The sequence below is a fragment of the Gadus chalcogrammus genome, chromosome 17 (assembly GCF_026213295.1).
Source record: "Gadus chalcogrammus isolate NIFS_2021 chromosome 17, NIFS_Gcha_1.0, whole genome shotgun sequence".
Taxonomy (NCBI): domain Eukaryota; kingdom Metazoa; phylum Chordata; class Actinopteri; order Gadiformes; family Gadidae; genus Gadus; species Gadus chalcogrammus.
Window position 1 is genome coordinate 11,095,319 of NC_079428.1, and position 17,088 is coordinate 11,112,406.

The 17,088-nt window shown below is 47.1% G+C and overlaps 2 protein-coding genes across 4 annotated transcripts; one reads left to right on the forward strand and one right to left on the reverse strand.

The window, feature by feature from the left end:
* Nucleotides 1-1,677: 1,677 nt before the first annotated feature.
* On the reverse strand, nucleotides 1,678-6,233 carry zgc:162171 (uncharacterized protein LOC565931 homolog). 2 transcript variants are annotated; one of them, XM_056575325.1, is made up of 5 exons: nucleotides 5,977-6,233; nucleotides 5,542-5,744; nucleotides 2,783-2,913; nucleotides 2,497-2,646; nucleotides 1,678-1,909 (listed from the first exon to the last, which is right to left on the reverse strand). In XM_056575325.1, exons 2-5 carry the CDS (start codon nucleotides 5,732-5,734, stop codon nucleotides 1,685-1,687), a joined length of 699 nt encoding a protein of 232 aa, XP_056431300.1. In that variant the 5' UTR covers nucleotides 5,735-5,744; nucleotides 5,977-6,233; the 3' UTR covers nucleotides 1,678-1,684. The 2 variants fall into 2 exon arrangements, with proteins under 2 accessions (XP_056431300.1, XP_056431301.1); XM_056575326.1 differs by having other exon boundaries at nucleotides 5,542-6,233.
* A 2,107-nt stretch (nucleotides 6,234-8,340) lies between these two features.
* On the forward strand, nucleotides 8,341-17,041 carry LOC130369779 (ras-related protein Rab-39B). Of its 2 annotated transcripts, none has more exons than XM_056575328.1 (4): nucleotides 8,341-8,518; nucleotides 8,926-9,161; nucleotides 13,101-13,281; nucleotides 13,814-17,041. In XM_056575328.1, the coding sequence occupies exons 2-4, from the start codon at nucleotides 8,947-8,949 to the stop codon at nucleotides 14,057-14,059; spliced, it is 642 nt and encodes a 213-aa protein (XP_056431303.1). In that variant the 5' UTR covers nucleotides 8,341-8,518; nucleotides 8,926-8,946; the 3' UTR covers nucleotides 14,060-17,041. The 2 variants fall into 2 exon arrangements, with proteins under 2 accessions (XP_056431303.1, XP_056431302.1); XM_056575327.1 differs by lacking the exon at nucleotides 8,341-8,518 and adding an exon at nucleotides 8,653-8,748.
* Nucleotides 17,042-17,088: the final 47 nt, after the last annotated feature.

The following is a 17,088-nucleotide window of genomic DNA, read 5'->3' on the forward strand; positions in this document are numbered from 1 at the left end:
CGGCAGAACGGGGTGAAATTGGTTTTATATTCGACATTCGTCGATTTTCCGGGGTTGTATCTGTAATAGCGTCAAGTGCTTAGGGACCGTCAAAAAGTGCAACGTAATTTTTTTCAATTCTTAATAACTCACTCGAAATTCATTCCTATCAACATCAAACCACTTCTGATGTGTTTATGTACTCGTTTTGTAGTCCCCACTACCCCTCATTCTAAAGAAAGACTTTTAATTGTTTTTAAAAAATGCAAAAGTTTTCAGTGCATGTATTGCATCCATATTTAAGGCTTTATTTTAATAGCTCACTTGTTTTTATAGATATCAACAACAAACCACTTCTGATTCGTTCATAAACTCATTGTGGAGTTCCCACCACCCTGTGTTTAATAGAAAAACATAAAAAAATTAAAGTCCACGTATACATTGTGTATAGTTAGGCTAATTCGTATTCAAGGCTTTTATTTTGTAATAGCTTAATTGTTTTATAGATATCAACACCAATCCACTTCTGATGAGTTCATGAACACACATGTGCCCTTTTTTTAATTTGAGCCCCTGCCCCTCAAAGGGTCTCTGCACGGCCCTGGTAAACAAGGCTACAAAGTAAAAACTTTACTTCTATATCATTACCGTTGAAGTTTTTATACTCGAATAATTGATTCACATGTTAACGTTTAATTGTTCATGTGTAATTTACAAAGCATTGACAATTTAAACGACCACTCAAAAGGGCACTTTGGTCCTTCAGAGGGAAAAGGGCAGGGGCTCGGGCACCCATAGCCCCCCCCCTCTGCACGTGCCTGCCAGAGACCCAAAACAACACCCAAAATGCCAGGAAGTGTTGTTTTCATAATTTGTCTCCTTTAAAAAATATTTTCAACCTCACTTTGCACTACAGCACTCACCGCATTTTCTGCAGGAAATGGATTTTCTAGTTATCTAATGGTTTTCAAGTAATTTATACATTTAAATGTATTTTTTTTACATTGAATTGCCTTTAGTGTTATGTTTAACACTTAACCCTCACCTACTAGTAACAAATTGCAGTGCAATTGCAATCAGAGTCATTTTAACATATAAAGACTTATCATGAAACTCTCAAAATATTTTCAGAAGGGCTCAGAAAGTTGAAACATCATGTGTGATTTATTTAAATGTAGTCGTTTGTATATACAAAGAGAACAACGCAAGGGCAGCGGTTCATAACCTCTCTCCAGTGGCTCACAATGTCTTCATACAGACAAGTTCTGGAAGCTTCCAACGTTATGTACATCATGGGAGATGGCAATGGATCTGGCTTTGATCCAGCAATACCTGCAGTCAACCTGCACAGATCCTAGAGCAGGGATTCTCAACCACCGGTCCGCGGACCTGTACCGGGCAGTGGAGCATTGGTCACAGGGCCGCATAGATTTAGGAATAAATACCGGGCATCAGTAAAAAAGGTTAAGGGACCCTGTCCTAGAGCAAGATGTCCCATAACTCCTTTTCATTCTCCTTCATCCCTCTCACTTTCTTCCACCTCTCTCTCTCTCTCTCTCTCTCTCTCTCTCTCTCTCTCTCTCTCTCTCTCTCTCTCTCTCTCTCTCTCTCTCTCTCTCTCTCTCTCTCTCTCTCTCTCTCTCTCTCTCTCTCCCATCTCCCCCCCCAACCTCCCTCCCCCCTTCTCCCACCCACCCTCCTGCTCTCAGTCGTAGGCGTGGTGATTCTTGGGCCGTAGGGTGGGGCACCCAGTGCATCCTGGGAGTTGCCTCTCTGGGGCGTCGTGGTGATGGAGGCGGGGCAGCACCAGCACGCCGGAGTCCGTCTGGTCGCTCACTTTGCCGTTGCCGGCAGCGACCGCCAGCTCCTCCTCCACCGCCATGATGCTCTCCACCAGACGGGTCATGGCCGCGTCAATGTTGGTGTTGTCCTGGCAACGGAGCAGACGCCATGGAAACAGATTTTGAGTGATGCAAGGTGGAGGAGTAAGGGAAGGAGTTGATTGGTCAAGAGAGGAAGATGGAGAGATGAGAGAGGGAGTAAGAGAGACTACACAGACAGAAGGATTGGTTGAAGAGTGTCTGAGGCAGAAAAAGAGTGAAAGGATGAACTGAGGTACACACACACACACACACACACACACACACACACACACACACACACACACACACACACACACACACACACACACACCAGAACTGATGCAATAAAAGGTGAAGTGGGATAAGGTTACCTCTGCTATTAAGTGTGGTTGAAAGACTCGACTGTCAATAAAGCTTTGCAGCAAATGTTTTTCTTCCCTGTTCTTTTCCTCTCAGCGCTAACAGCATTGGCCAGTACCAGGGTCATCTATGGCAGGGTCATCAGATTAGCACCGTAGCTAAACTGATATGTGAGATAATAGCCAAGATAACATGGCTAATCTACAGGCAAAGCCTACAGCTAAGTAATTCAAATAAGCTAAGGGCTAAGCTAAAGGTCAAGCTAGAGGCCGAGCTAACACAGCTGTTGGCTCACCTTAGCGGAGGTCTCGTACCAGCCGACGAATCCGTGGTCTTTAGAAAAGTTCTCCAGTTTAGGCAGCTTGGAGCACAGGCCCTGCCCCCGCTGGTCACACTTGTTGGCCAATAGGACAGCTGGAACCGGCCGACCGTTGCCCAGGGCGACCTGCCACAAACAGGAAGTAGATATAGAGGCATTGAAACAACGAAACAATAAATAAACAATAATTACTTTTAATGTATATTTTTCTGTTACATTTTCCTCATTGTTATTGAAAACGTAAAATGATCTGTTGACCCACCTTGGAGTCCAGGTCTCCCTTCCAGCGCAAGACTGCCTGGAAGGTGGAGAGGCGCGTCATGTCGAACACAACCAGGGCCCCCACCGCTTCCCGGTAGTACACCCGCGTCATGTTGCCGTAGCGCTCCTGGCCTGCAGGGGGCAGCAGGTGGACGGGGGAGAAAGGGAGGTGAGAGGGTGAGGAGAGGACAATGGAAGGGTGGGACGAAGAGTGAGGTAGCAGTAAAAGGGAGAATCACTATGATCTTGGAGCTTCGGTTGTTGCCGAGGTAAAATACTTCTACTTTTATGCTTGTCAAAGTATGATTCCAATACTTAAGTAGAAGTGTAAAAGTACAGACTCTAAAATGTACTTATGTAACTAAGTATAAAAGTAAGCAATAGCCCTCTGATATTGATACTGGCTTTTTTTGTGCAAGGCTAACTGAACCTCTTAAACCATTCTTACTTCTAATAAAATAAAAAATAGACAAAAAATAATGAACAAAACTTTTTAAAAATAATTAACTTGAATGTGCAAATCTACAAGTTCTGCGGTAGTTCTCCATTTGTACAAGGTGGGGTCTCACTCGTCTTGTTCTTCTACCTAGTTTTCGTCTTGTTACATCTGTCGTGCCTGCTTTGTACTGATGGATACACTAATGCCGCGTTTCCACTGCAGGGTGCGGAACGGATCGGTTCGCAAAGGTGCGGTAGGGAGGGGGCGGTATAGCCCAGCACAGTTCCGAGGTTGCGTTTCCACTGCCGACAGTACCCTTTAAGGTAGGCCGGATGTCGATCGCCGCGGCAGCTACGTAAACATCGTAAACGACGTCTTCCTCCCCAAGAATGCAGACGAACGTCTCCACCTCCTTGTTCGCCCAAGCAAGCGTTTTACGCGACATGTTAATTGTAAAGGATAATACCTCGAGGCTACTGTTTGTTTGTTTTTATCCCCACGTCGCCCGGAAGTGATGATTCTGTATACCAATCAACGGAGGGGGTGTGTAGCTAGAATTTCCCGGGACCCTTTCAGGCGTCTCGTCTCGTTTTCAGTACCCCAATGGAGGAGTCCTGAAAACGAGGCCAAAACGGGTACGGCTAAGTCCGGGTCACACCCACTTTTGGCGGTGGAAACGCAACCCGTACCGCACCTTTGCGAACCGATCCGTTCCGCACCCTGCAGTGGAAACGCGCCATAAGGGACCATCTTTATGTGGTATTGTCCCGTCCGTTTAGATGGAAATCGGCCTTGATGTTGAGAAGGAGAGCAATGATGCAAATTAAAATAATAATCGTTGATTCCCCTCAAATGTATTAAAACTAAATTAACAAGCCGGTTTTTAAGGTAGTGAGTAAAAGTAGAAAGTTTTCAGGAAATAATTACTCAAGAAAAGTATAGATACCAGAAAACTGTACTAAAGTAGGCTAGTAACAAAGAATTTGAACTCTGTTACTTCCCATCGGTTGTTTGATAGTATTCCCTCTGATAAATAAATAAGATTTGCCGATGTCAATAAAGATGATAGTTCATACAGAAGCATCCAGGGCTCTTGACATGGACAGTAAATTAGATTATCTATGGTCATCTGAATGAGAAGACATGAGCAACACTATGTTTATGCCTCTGTTATGGATTGTGTGATCTTTATTTTTATGTAATCCTGAACTGATAAAATGTGTGTGTGTGTGTGTGTGTGTGTGTGTGTGTGTGTGTGTGTGTGTGTGTGTGTGTGTGTGTGTGTGTGTGTGTGTGTGTGTGTGTGTGTGTGTCTGAGTTCACGTGCATGTGTGCGTGTGTGTTTGAGTTCACATGTATATGTGCGTTTGTGTGTGTGTCTGAGTTCACGTGCATGTGTGTGCGTGTGTGAGTCTCACTGCACACCTTTAATTTCAAACCTGCATGCAAACCCGTGATTTTTACAATTACACTGGGTGTGTCTGTGTGTAACTGTGTGTGTGGTTTGTTCCAGTTCATGCTGGTATATCCAACTCATGTGAGAGAAGTTAGTTTTGAGGATACTGCCCTATTTATACAACGTGGAAAATGTCTCACATACACAGACACTCACACACGACACACGCACATAAACACAGACAAACACACAATATTGTAGTAAGCACATTCCTTTGCTGTGTTTGACAGATGTAATCCAGAGAGAGGGGGACACATTCAGACACAAGAGAGACAGAGGGACTTCACATAATAAACACGAAACATGCATGTAAACACGCAGACAATTCCTTCAATTATGTGGTCACAGTGGAGCCAATCCGGTCCTAATTTGACAGCACGCTTCCAGTGCCACGCAAATACGCTCGCACACAGTCTGCTCCTGCATGTTTTCACGACAGTCTAAGGTCCACTGTGTGTGTGTGTGTGTGTGTGTGTGTGTGTGTGTGTGTGTGTGTGTGTGTGTGTGTGTGTGTGTGTGTGTGTGTGTGTGTGTGTGTGTGTGTGTGTGTGTGTGTGTGTGTGTGTGTGTGTGTGTGTGTGTGAACCAAAATCTTTATCAGCCCTAGAATATAGACGCCTATTGTAAGTGAGTAGGTGAGTGAGTGCCAAAACACACACGAATACTAAAGGCAGGAATTATATCCTACTTTATTCCTCCAGCTCTTTTCTAAGCGGACCTTCTCAAGCAGAGGTTGCATGACACGACATGAAGTTAAAAGAAACATTCAAAACATCTATACCTACGAAGTCACGTTAAAACACGAAGGCCCAATCTCATTGCGGACTGAGGTAAAGACTAGTTCTGACCACGGACTTGAACGTACCTGCTATGTCCCAGAGCTGCATCCGGATCACCGTCTTGTGGTCCCATTTGAGGACCTTCAGGGCGAAGTCCACCCCGATGGTGGCCTGGTAGTGCTGGGAGAAGACCTGGTGGACGTAGCGCTTAATGACCGAGGTCTTCCCAACCCCCAGGTCCCCGATCACCAGCACCTTGAGCAGCCGCTCCTGCTGCATGACGTCCGGACTGGGGTTTGGTAAAAACGACCCCAAAAAGACAAGATTATTTTTTTATGGAAGATTATTTCAGCATCGGTCCTAGAACGTGTTTCACCTTCGAACAAAGTCTGTTTGCGTTTTGGTTCCCGCGTTGGCAAATTGTATAGATCGAAATCCAATTCATTCAGTTTAAAACTTATTCCACCCCAAAACAAACATTTTCAAATTGCCATCGCAAAGTACAGCGACAACCAACTCACCAACAGGTTTGGTCTCTGCTCTGTGTGCTCGACCCGTGTCACACCGCTCTCACCCTCCCTTTGGGTCTCTCTCCGTGTTTGTGCGTCGCGTGTGCGTGTGCTTGTGCATGTGTGCGTGTGTGTCTCTCTCTCTCTCTCTCTCTCTCTCTCTCTCTCTCTCTCTCTCTCTCTCTCTCTCTCTCTCTCTCTCTCTCTCTCTCTCTCTCTCTCTCTCTCTCTCTCTCTCTATCTCTCTCTCTCTCTCTCTCTCTCTCTCTCTCTCTCTCTCTCTCTCTGAATGAGACGCCTGCGGTCTGTTTGTTTTCTGTGGTGCCATCTCTCCCAGCCCCAGGGACGCCCCTCCCTCCTCCTCCTCCTTCCTCCCTCCTCCTCCCTGAACACACTACGCCTGTATCTCACTCAATCCTGTCTGTCTCTTTATCTCTCCAAATACTGACAGGCGCTCGCTCTCTCTCTCGCTCTCTCTCTCGCTCTCTCAATAGTTGTGGTTTGATGGCATGACAAAAGCATGTCTCTTTCTCGGTTTTTCTTTCTCTTGTCTGTGACACATTCATGAGAGAATACTGTTATCTATCGGGACGCAAAACGAAGTTGATGAAACATGTCTGTCTGAGGCAAGGGCGTTTCTAGGCATAGCGCAGACCAACAGTTCCACGAGCTGCTCTGAACGGAGTCAGCGCGTTTTGTCTCCATCTGCCGCCCTATTTGAACCAAACACAATCATCATCACAGCCGTGATGAAGACTACAATTCACTAACAAAATGAAACAAAACAAGAGCATCTCTATTTTTTTTATTGTAAGGTCATATAGCCTAACATATAATAGCCAGAGCCATTAAAACCATAAAATACCGTGGCCGCGTCTGACTGCCGTGCGCTTTTTACCAAGAACACAAGCGTTTACGGTTTATTTCTGCACGTTCACACGGCGCATTACGGCAGTGGTGCTGATGCGGGATGAGTCAGGCTATCTGAAGCCGCTGCCATTTCATCATAAGCGAACAACACACACACACACACACACACACACACACACACACATACATGCACGCACACACACACTAACACACACACACACGCACACGCACACACACACACACACACACACACACACACACACACACACTACGCGACGCGTAGCCTTTTCCCCACACCAGCACCGCCACGGAGCTTCTCTTAGAGGAGAGAAAAAGACGGTGTATTTTACACCGGAATCTGAGCCACCTGGTTCCGTGCGCACGGTGGCGGCTGTGGATCGTGATCGCGCGGGGGGCGGTGTGAACGCGCAAAGGATTCGTGCTGCACCTGCCTCGTCTCCCTGCCATCTCATACAGGGCCCGTCTCCCTACGAGGAGATCCACCGCTTCAGACCGCGGTTGATCACACTGCTCCCGGGTTGGAGGTCGCTGCTGGGGGTCCCTCCGGAGGATTTGGTGTTTCCTGAGGGTCTCTGCGCCATGGAGCTGAGCGCCTGTTAAAGCCCGCTCCGGAACGGCGCTATAACGTAAGGAGGTGATGGGTGACACCAGCATGGTTCAGGCTCTGGATCCTCTGGTTTTAGCGTCGCAGGCCTATATCTGTATTTAGTCGGACGTTTTTCTGTGTTGTTATAGCAAAATCACCCAAAGAAATCCATCTCCTTTAGGGCCGAAGGAGAGCAGGCGGGCACGTTTTAATCAGGGACGTTGGTGGACATCAGAACCTTCATATTATATCGGCTGCTTTGGTTTGTTTTCCCGTCTGGTGGTTTGAGTTTGGTGTGGGGTGGTGGTGGGATGTGATTGTGTACTACGATCCCACTAGAATGATCCGCTTCATAGGACTCGGTCCCTGCAGGGGCGGTTCAAACTGACCTGTATGTCACGCAGACTTTGACTCACAAAAACACGGAGAACTTTACAAACCAACACCTATGGAGGCCATATTAGACATATTAGACACGTTAGACATAGCTATTCGATTAGTTAAATGCACCCGGTGTGGGGGCGACGCGGGGTTGAGGCGACAGCAGGCCCTAGCTCTGTCCTGTCCGCCGGGGATCTGGCCTCTGATCGCATACCAACCCAACTACGCAATCGCCAACCCCCTGCTAGTGGGGTTGGGGGTAAAATAGCCCTTGCAGTAAATTAAACACCGCTGGTTTTACAGCCCACCATCAACCAGGGGGGCAATTCATTGTCCGCAGATCGCAGTGGCCCTTTGCGCCAGTCTGGGCATTTTTTTGCGCACAATAACAGTTTGACATGTTTCACTATAGTCTGAGACCACGTGAGGCTGAGGTTAAGGGGGGACACACAAGTTTAATAATTAGCCCTTTATTGAGGACGAGGCCAATAGGACGAAGATTTAGGTCACCGCAAACGTTTGGAAAAGTCCACCTCATTAAAACAGAGCCGTTTGGAGATTATTTCTAAATAGCTCTGCGTTCAAACATCAGTCGACCCGTGTGGAGGCAGCGGTCTATTCGCGTCTGGCGCCCGTCACGTGGTGATAATTGAATCACACTTTTCTGAAGAGTCGACAACAGGCGCATATTTTTTGGTGTGTGTGTGTGTGTGTGTGTGTGTGTGTGTGTGTGTGTGTGTGTGTGTGTGTGTGTGTGCGTGCGTGTGCGCGTGTGTTTGTGCGAGTGTGTGTGTGCATGTGTGTGTGTGCGCCTGCGTGCATGTGTGCGCGTGTGCTTGCAGTCACACTTTACTGAGACGAATCGAAAGGGAGATTAAATTGAAGATGCGATTGTTTTTGTGACCCACTCCAAACAAAGGGCTCTCGTGTATTCTTGCTTTTAATGTTTTTGTTGTAAACCTTAACCACACCATCGTCGTCTGGAAGAGACGTGGGGGGAGGGGGGACGAGACTGGAGAGCAAGTTATTTTCAACAATATCCGCTCTGCGACGGAGCGCTATCGTTTAACATACACTTTTCTCACTCACTATACCGTCACCAGATCGCGATAGACGAGGCGGCCATGGAGGCGATATGGTTGTACCAGTTCCGGCTGATCGTCATCGGGGACTCGACCGTGGGCAAGTCCTGCCTCATCCGCCGCTTCACCGAGGGACGCTTCGCTCAGGTGTCGGACCCCACGGTCGGCGTGGACTTCTTCTCGCGCCTCGTGGAGATAGAACCCGGCAAGAGGATCAAACTGCAGATCTGGGACACCGCGGGGCAGGAGCGCTTCAGGTAATGTGCTTGTTGTGTGTATATATTAAGTAAGGGCGTTGTCCTTACTTTAATGTGTGTGTGTGTGTGTGTGTGTGTGTGTGTGTGTGTGTGTGTGTGTGTGTGTGTGTGTGTGTGTGTGTGTGTGTGTGTGTGTGTGTGTGTGTGTGTGTGTGTGTGTGTGTGTGTGTGTGTGTTGTGTAACAATAGCTGATGTGTTTCAGAGGAAGAGTTCATTCTAGGTAACAGGTGTTTCCTACAACTGTCAGTTCAGCCTACCAATAAGATTGAGAAAAGGTGAAAGTGAAGGCAATGTGCATGTGTGCACATGCAGATTAATGTCATGAAAGGGCAGTTGGTGATAGGACGCCTCCAGGTTACAATGAACCCAGTATCCTGCCTGCCAGTTTAACAACCTGACCTCTAAGCTAACGCAGCGAGCCACAGGCTACCTACAGCACGTTAGCATGTCAACTTCACCCTTATCCTATCCACTAATTAACCATTTTACTTACATACTGTTTCAGTCCAATTCACTCTAAATGCCATTTTATATAACATCAGTACAGCAAGTCTGAACATGGACTGGAATGCCATATGGAAGGATCTGTTAGCACCATTAGTACGTTTTTGTGACGGTTTCCACTGTAGGACGGGCACGGACCACGAGGCGCCCCGGGTTGTTGAAGCAAGGCGAACTACACTTAACATTAAACACGGTCGACTCCGTTGTCTAGAAATAGTAGGACAAATAGCCCAGAGACTACTGCTTTGGGTACTAGTCAGGCAGGCTCGACCTCAGAGAGACCCAGCAGTTGATCCCAGTCTGGTTTCGACCTGTGTACGAGGTGCAGGATAGTCTAGTAGTGGTTTGAATGCTTCATTCCCACCCTGATGGTGGTGGGTTCCATTCCCAAAGTCGGCACCGTAAACCAGTAAGCATTCCTAGAGCAAGATGCCCCCTGACCCCCATGCCTCCTCCTTAACGGCACGCACCTGAAAGCCAATTCCCACTTAGTGGCGTTGGATAAAAGAGTGAAGAGCTAAATGACTTGCGTGTAATTATGTGGGTCACTTCAATATGCAATTAGGAAGAGTAACACGCCCCAGTGCTCATTATTACACACACACACACACGCAGTCTCAGGTGATTAGAGCAGGTTTCCAACACTCAAATACACGCATACACCCTTGCATACTTAAGGGAAAAAATCCCCCCCCCCCCCCCCCACACCCTCTCGCTCTCAAACTTTCAGATTGACGAGACACTTTATTACATCTGGCTGCTCACCTTCCTCCTGGTAGGAGGCAAGCCACCTCACCTGTCAGCACGTTCTGCGTCGCCGTGGCAACCGCAGCCTCCGGCACCCGGCGGCCAATCACAAGCGCTCATATTCCTCCCAGACGGGGATGCTCAGTTTAGAAGTGGTGACAGGCTCTCCACGGGACACCTTCATCTGTGCAGCTTGGGTCTCTGGTGAACGGGCCCTTTCCGTGCGAGGCTAGCTGTGATGTTGAGCTGTTTGGGATCACACCGTTCCAAAACAGAGCCAGAATTCTACAGTGAAAGATTGTATGCATAAACCTGAAATCAGACTCGTCTTCTTCCTTAGGAAAGATTCTCCCTTAGAATCTTTCCTGAAACTCCTGTTATTTCTCACTAATCTCTCTGAAATTACCCCTCATTTGTGGAAATAATTATTACATATTCAGGGGGTCTCAATTTGTGTTGGATTACAATGTGCAAGTATAATGCTTCACAGAATGTCCTCAAGTATACAACTCAAATTAGATTTGAAGGCAGTGAGCCCCTGAATGTATTATGTTGGAGCCATGGGCCTTGTTTACCCAGCTGCCATCTTGGTTCTGAACGCTGGCTGAGGAGGGGAACGGAATGCAGAATCAAGATGGCCACTAGACGAAAAAGGTCCATTGCTCTCCATCTCTCTCTCGCTCTCTCTCTCTTTCTCTATGGCATGCTCTCTTTCTCTCTCCCCCTCCTCCTTCAACCAACACTCATCTATTCCTCCCCCACTCCTCTCTCAAACACCCTCTCTTCTCTGTCTCGTCTCCCTGTTAACTCAGCCGGTTTGGATCTCCTCCTGGTAAATATAGCTCTGAGCGTCTGTTGTCTAACAAGTCTGTCCTTGTGACTTTCTTGTTTCATTTCCTCACCTCTTCTCATGTCTTCACCTTCCTGCCTCAGTGTCAGGTCATTTGTTTTCAATGAGCTCATCTGCATCTTCTTCTGTACTGCATACCTAGCGGTCTTTTACACAACATGAAACCTCAAACGACCTTTGACCTCTGCGTCTTCCGCATTAGGGGTTGTTTACACCCTCCAAACATAACTTTCAGGCGCTCTACAGCCCCGTCTTCAAGGGTCCCTCTTTTATCGCAGGTGTGACCCCGACGTCGTGGGTAGTCACTGAGGCTACGTTTACACGATGACGGTCTGAACAGAAGACGCAAAAGTGGCGTCGCGTCTTCACTTTTTATTCTGCGTTTAGACGAGCGTTTTCGGGAGGAAATCTGCGTGCATAAGGTGACGCAAAAGTGTGTGGAATTCGATTGGGTATGCATGCCAGGCGGCTAGGTGGTGCTGTGATACACTACCACACAACACCGCCATGTCTGAGCGCATGCGTAGAATGTTCCTTCTTCTCTTATCCGTGCCGCAAAAACCAAAAAGATCCTTCTCTGTTCAGTAATGCTATCTGTACATATCCTTTACATTTCATGGAAAGACTCCTGTACGCTTGTTAGAGCTGCCAGAGCAGCTTGAAGGTCCGACGCATGGAAATAATCGGACATGTTTGTTTATTTTCTTGTACTGGCACATGTATGTGACGTAAACGCGTACGCGACGTGAGCAGATCTGAGCAGTGTTTTTCGTCTTGGCAGTCTGGACGGAAACGCTACGGCGGAGCGTATTCAACTTTTCCACTCTGGAGGGTGGTTTCAGATTTATGCGTTTTTATGCCCCAAAAAAACTGTCACCGTCTAAACGAAAGGCCCTTCCGATAAAATATTTTGTTGTTTTTACCCACAAGCGTCCTCGTGTAAACGGGGCCTGAGAGCCATGTAGCGATGTCACTATTAGTGACATCACAAATAGGGGGAAGGTTGTCCACCCACATGTTTCATGGAGGGATCAACTATGTGCAGGGTTTCCCGAGGAAAACGTGTTAGTGAAAAATGTGAACATATTACACCAATTCTTAAATCGTTATATTGGCTCCCTGCATGTCAGACAATTGATTTTAAAATAATTTTGCTAAGCTATAAATCCCCACATGGTTTAGGGCCAAAGTATATAACTGATATGCTTCCACTACATAAGCCTTCCAGACCACTAAGATCTTCTGACACCAATCTGTTACTTATCCGCAGAGTAAACACGAAACATGGGAAAGCAGGATTTAGTTACCGTGCAACAAATAGCTGGAATAAACTCCCTGAGGATTTAAGACTTTTAAAACAAGACTGAAGAGTGAAGGCTTTAATGTTTGCTTTAGCTTTCTGCAAAATCTTAAATATATTGCACTTTCTAAAATGCTTTTCATGTATCTAATTAATATTATTACTCTTAATACATCATCTGATACCAAATAGACTGTTAATGCATGATCTGATACCATAGAGACTGTTTATACATGACAATGTATTTTTTAACCTTTGATTTCTTTGACGTACCTATTATTTTATTTTATGACAATGTTTCTATGTGAAGCACTTTGAGTCTGCCTCGTGAATGAAAAGTGGAAACATAAATAAAGTTGCCTTTCCTTGCCTTGCCTTGTGGGGGTGGGGTTTGCCCGATTGGGGGGGGGGTATCTTATTGGTGAATACTGTCCACTCCCAAGGATAGATTTAGTAACGGCTTGTGTCAGCGTTCAACCTCACGGATGCACAGGGGCCCTCTCATGACTCCCCTCTCCCCCCGGACCCCCACTGCAGGTCCATCACCAGGGCCTACTACCGCAACTCGGTGGGCGGGCTCCTCCTCTTCGACATCACCAACCGCCGCTCCTTCCAGAACGTCCACGATTGGCTGGAGGAGGCCCGTAGCCACGTGCAGCCCCACAGCATCGTCTTCCTATTGGTCGGCCACAAGTGCGACCTGGAGGCCCAGCGTCAGGTGGGGCTTTAATACTATAGTAAACAATGATCATTCAATCAGATATTTAGGCCCATGCCATTTCTACCCCTTACCCCTTCAAAACAAGGGGGAGGGGGAAGGGGAAAGGGTAAGTGGTAGAAATGGGATAGGGCCTTAACCAGATATCTTTGGCTTATAACTCAGCCATCTTCCTGTGACCTATAGTGGAAGTCATATCATACCCCCACTAAGGCTGTGGAATTAATCACACTTTATCGCGTTTTTACGTCAAACTAATATAATCGAGTTGAAACAATTTTATTTTGTTTTATGTTTTAGCATATTTATTTTATTCATTAAAATAACAGCTGCATATATATATTATATTATATTATATATTTTCTCTTTGAACATTTTGTGTATTTTTTTAAGGGGTAAGTTCTCAGTTACAAAGTATTGTTTTGGAGAGAAAAGCTGCATAAATGCATCATGATTTCAAACTCAAAAATAATCGAGCAGCCCCATGTTCTCTGAATAACCTCCATAAACCAACCGTCTCCGCGTCTCCTAGGTGACCCGGCAGGAGGCGGAGAAGCTGGCGGGCGCGTACGGCATGCGCTACGTGGAGACCTCGGCGCGGGACGCCATCAACGTGGAGCACGCCTTCACCGAGCTGACGCGGGACATCTTCGCCCTGGTGCGCTCGGGCGACATCACCATCCAGGAGGGCTGGGAGGGCGTCAAGAGCGGCTTCGTGCCCAACGTGGTCCACTCCTCCGAGGAGGTGACCAAGAGCGACCGCCGCTGCCTCTGCTGATCCCGGGAGAGAGGAGGGCCGAGGAAGAGGAGCAGGAGCAGGTGGAGGAGGAGTTGGACAAGGAGCAGGAGGAGGTGGTGGAGGTGGAGGAGGAAGGGGGATGGGTTGTTGTTGATCCGCGGGACGGGGAGGAAGAGGAAGAGGAAGAGAAGGTGGAGGAGGAGGGGACAGACGAGGATGGACGCCGCATTGGTGGATGGCGTGGACTGTTGTTTTTTTCCCTTGCCTACTATTGGTCAGCCTCGTCGCCTCCTGTGTTCTGATTGGACGTTGGGGAGCATGACAGGTAAATGGGGGGGGAGGACATGCTGATTGACATCAGGACACAGACAGAGGATTCCGATGACACCGATTGGCTGGATTTGCACTACCCTACCCACCAATGTCCCCTGCTTCCTCCTGTCTTCTGATCGGACGTTGAGGAGGACGATTGACAGAGCATGAGGGGAAGAAGGCAACGGAACAGCACCTTTTGTTTACTTTGGATTTTGTTTACTTGGAGGCTTCATGTTACCAGGTTGTTTTATCGTTCAGGAGATCATTTCGTTTATCTGTTTGCTGGCTGGAAGTTTCTGTCCAGAAGCAGCTGAGCCATATCAACGGTTAGTTCAGACCCTACCCTACTTCTTGCTTGGGTCGGATCCGTTTCTTCTCCATCGCTTGCCTCCTCCTCCCGATTGGGCTCCTCTCTTCCTTTTTATGCAATCACACACTCCCCGAGAGGAGGTCCTGGTACGAATGAACGTTGGTGTGTGACCATTTTAACAAGCCATCGAACCACGAAACTATATACTCTCCGTTTACTAGGATTCACTCCCCACGAATTCCCCGCCATTCCTTGTTATGAAACCATTCAGCCATTCACACCAGACGACACGTACTCATTTTGAACAATGCCATGGATGCCCCAAGTTGAGCGCAACTTTAAGACCAAATGGTCCCCCCCCCCCCCCCCTTTGCCATCCTTCCCCCCCTCCCCTCCATGGGTCCTCAAATAACACAAACTCCACGGGACTTCTCCTGGCGGAACTACCCTTGAGGTTACCTTTCTCTGCTGGAGGAGGGGTTGGGTGTCATTGTTGGAATGTTCAGACACACCTGAGCTCCAGATGTTACTGGACTACAGATGTGGGAAAGGCCCCCCGTGTGGAGGCATATCTCTCAAAAGGAAAGGGAACTGTCCTGGGAGGTATCCTCCGGAGAAGGGGAGGGGTGCCCTCTCCAACATGGACGCCCTGAAAACGCATACAAAATTTAAAACAACCAACACTACAGTTACATAAAGGGTTAGCCCCTACTGTCCCTGCGCCTGCGGGCTTTAAAGGCAAACTGGCCCCTACTTGAGACAACCACAGCTGCAAGGGGGAGCTGGCGGATCTTAGTTTAACGTGAGTTAGACACAAGACTGCGTGTTTGTAGTATAACATCAAAGCAATGACCTGTGTTTCCATTGCACTTCTGAAGTCTCCACCACGATATGGACGTCCTCCCACTATAGCATAGCAAAACCAAGGGCGCACACCACACTCATAATAACCGTGGTATCTTACCTACTGGGGACGTTTGTGTCCGAGGAGGATGGGATAGCTTTACGTTGGAGCACAAGGTCATCTCCAGTCTGACCTGGGAAGTACCTAGCCATGCCGGTACTGGCTGGGGAGGAGCCTTCAGCACCATCTGGTGGTCGGTTTTGATGCTGCGTTTAATATTATGGAATTCAAGGGAAACTGAATCCCCTAGTTTACTTGGGTCATGTGGCTTAATTTTATTTTATCATTACAAACGCACATGCAATATGCTTGGATATCACTGGTGTGCCACCTCCTAGATAGATCAAATGCTATCGGATATTGATTTGGAGCATCTGCATTAAATCTTTGATATCAATGATTCAAAGGGGAATTAACGGTTTCGGCACATGCTCTGTAATGTTCCAGACAGTTAGAGGGCAGAACTGTTAAATGTATATCATGGTAGATAATGATGTTTTTTATCCCATGTTAATACACATGTTAGATAAAGACTGACTTTTTAAAAGGTTGACGGTGAGGAGTCTATGCGTTGGTGAAGAAACACTAAAATTAGTTTAGTCATCTGTTCCTCCAGAAGTCTGCTGTACCTGAACCGTTTTAATTCCTCTTGTAGGACCTTTCACCGAATAGGGTCCCTATTCAAACCCCCAGTGTCATGTTGATGAGCCATTACAAGACATCAAATCATCCCTCTTAAGTGTCCACCCAGATGGATGACGGATGACTCGACCAGCATACATACAGTGCACCAATGGAAACCTCCCGGCTTGTGTACACCCTTTTATTAGGATGTCACGCAGGAACTGATTTCGGACTTAACGTCCGGTCAAGGATGGGTTTTGTGTTAATCTCTCGTGTTCCCGAGCTTCCTGCCTTCCAAGGTTCATCCAATGTTCCCGGCTCGCCTTCTTATTTTGAAATGGACCATTGGTAAGAAGGTTAAGGGCCTCTGCACTTTGAAGAGCGTTTTCACACTTTGCTTTATCCAATTTGGACCGGCACACTTTGAGGAAGTAGTAGGAAGTAGACTTCAGCATAATGAGTCATGTTTTACAGACTAATCCCAATCAGTTTATGACCTCACTGCTGGACACTGAATCAAACCTATTTGGAAAAAGGGGCAAGGAAATCTCACTTTAAACCTGAGCAATGCCTGGAATAGACAGTGTTTGGTTTGATGCTGTGTGTTGCTGGTCTGGTTGTGGTCCCTGATACACTAGTAGAATTTCTTTCTCCAAGAGGAACACGCTTTGGTTCTCTATTTCCACGGCCGTCAATAAGTCACCCTCCCTCTCTCTGCTCTACAACTTATCTATCCATCAACTAGAAATGTACATTTTAAAACAAAATAAAATGACTGGTAAAAAATAACTGCTTGAGAATGTGTGCGACTGTAGACTTTTCTAGTTTTCATGTGCAATCTCCTGTAACATTATAAACTCATGACCAATACCATATCCTAGCCTGAACTTTAACCATCTCCCAACCAATCTAAAA

Coding starts and splice junctions, on each gene's coding strand:
- zgc:162171 (XM_056575325.1), bottom strand. CDS start 5,734: ATGCAGCAGGAGCGGCTGCTCAAGGTGCTGGTGATCGGGGACCTGGGG. Junction 2,914..5,541: donor GCAGCTCTGGGACATAGCAG/GTACGTTCAAGT, acceptor TGCCCCCTGCAG/GCCAGGAGCGCTACGGCAAC. Junction 2,647..2,782: donor AGGGAGACCTGGACTCCAAG/GTGGGTCAACAG, acceptor TGTTTGTGGCAG/GTCGCCCTGGGCAACGGTCG.
- LOC130369779 (XM_056575328.1), top strand. CDS start 8,947: ATGGAGGCGATATGGTTGTACCAGTTCCGGCTGATCGTCATCGGGGAC. Junction 9,162..13,100: donor GCGGGGCAGGAGCGCTTCAG/GTAATGTGCTTG, acceptor CCCCCACTGCAG/GTCCATCACCAGGGCCTACT. Junction 13,282..13,813: donor ACCTGGAGGCCCAGCGTCAG/GTGGGGCTTTAA, acceptor CGCGTCTCCTAG/GTGACCCGGCAGGAGGCGGA.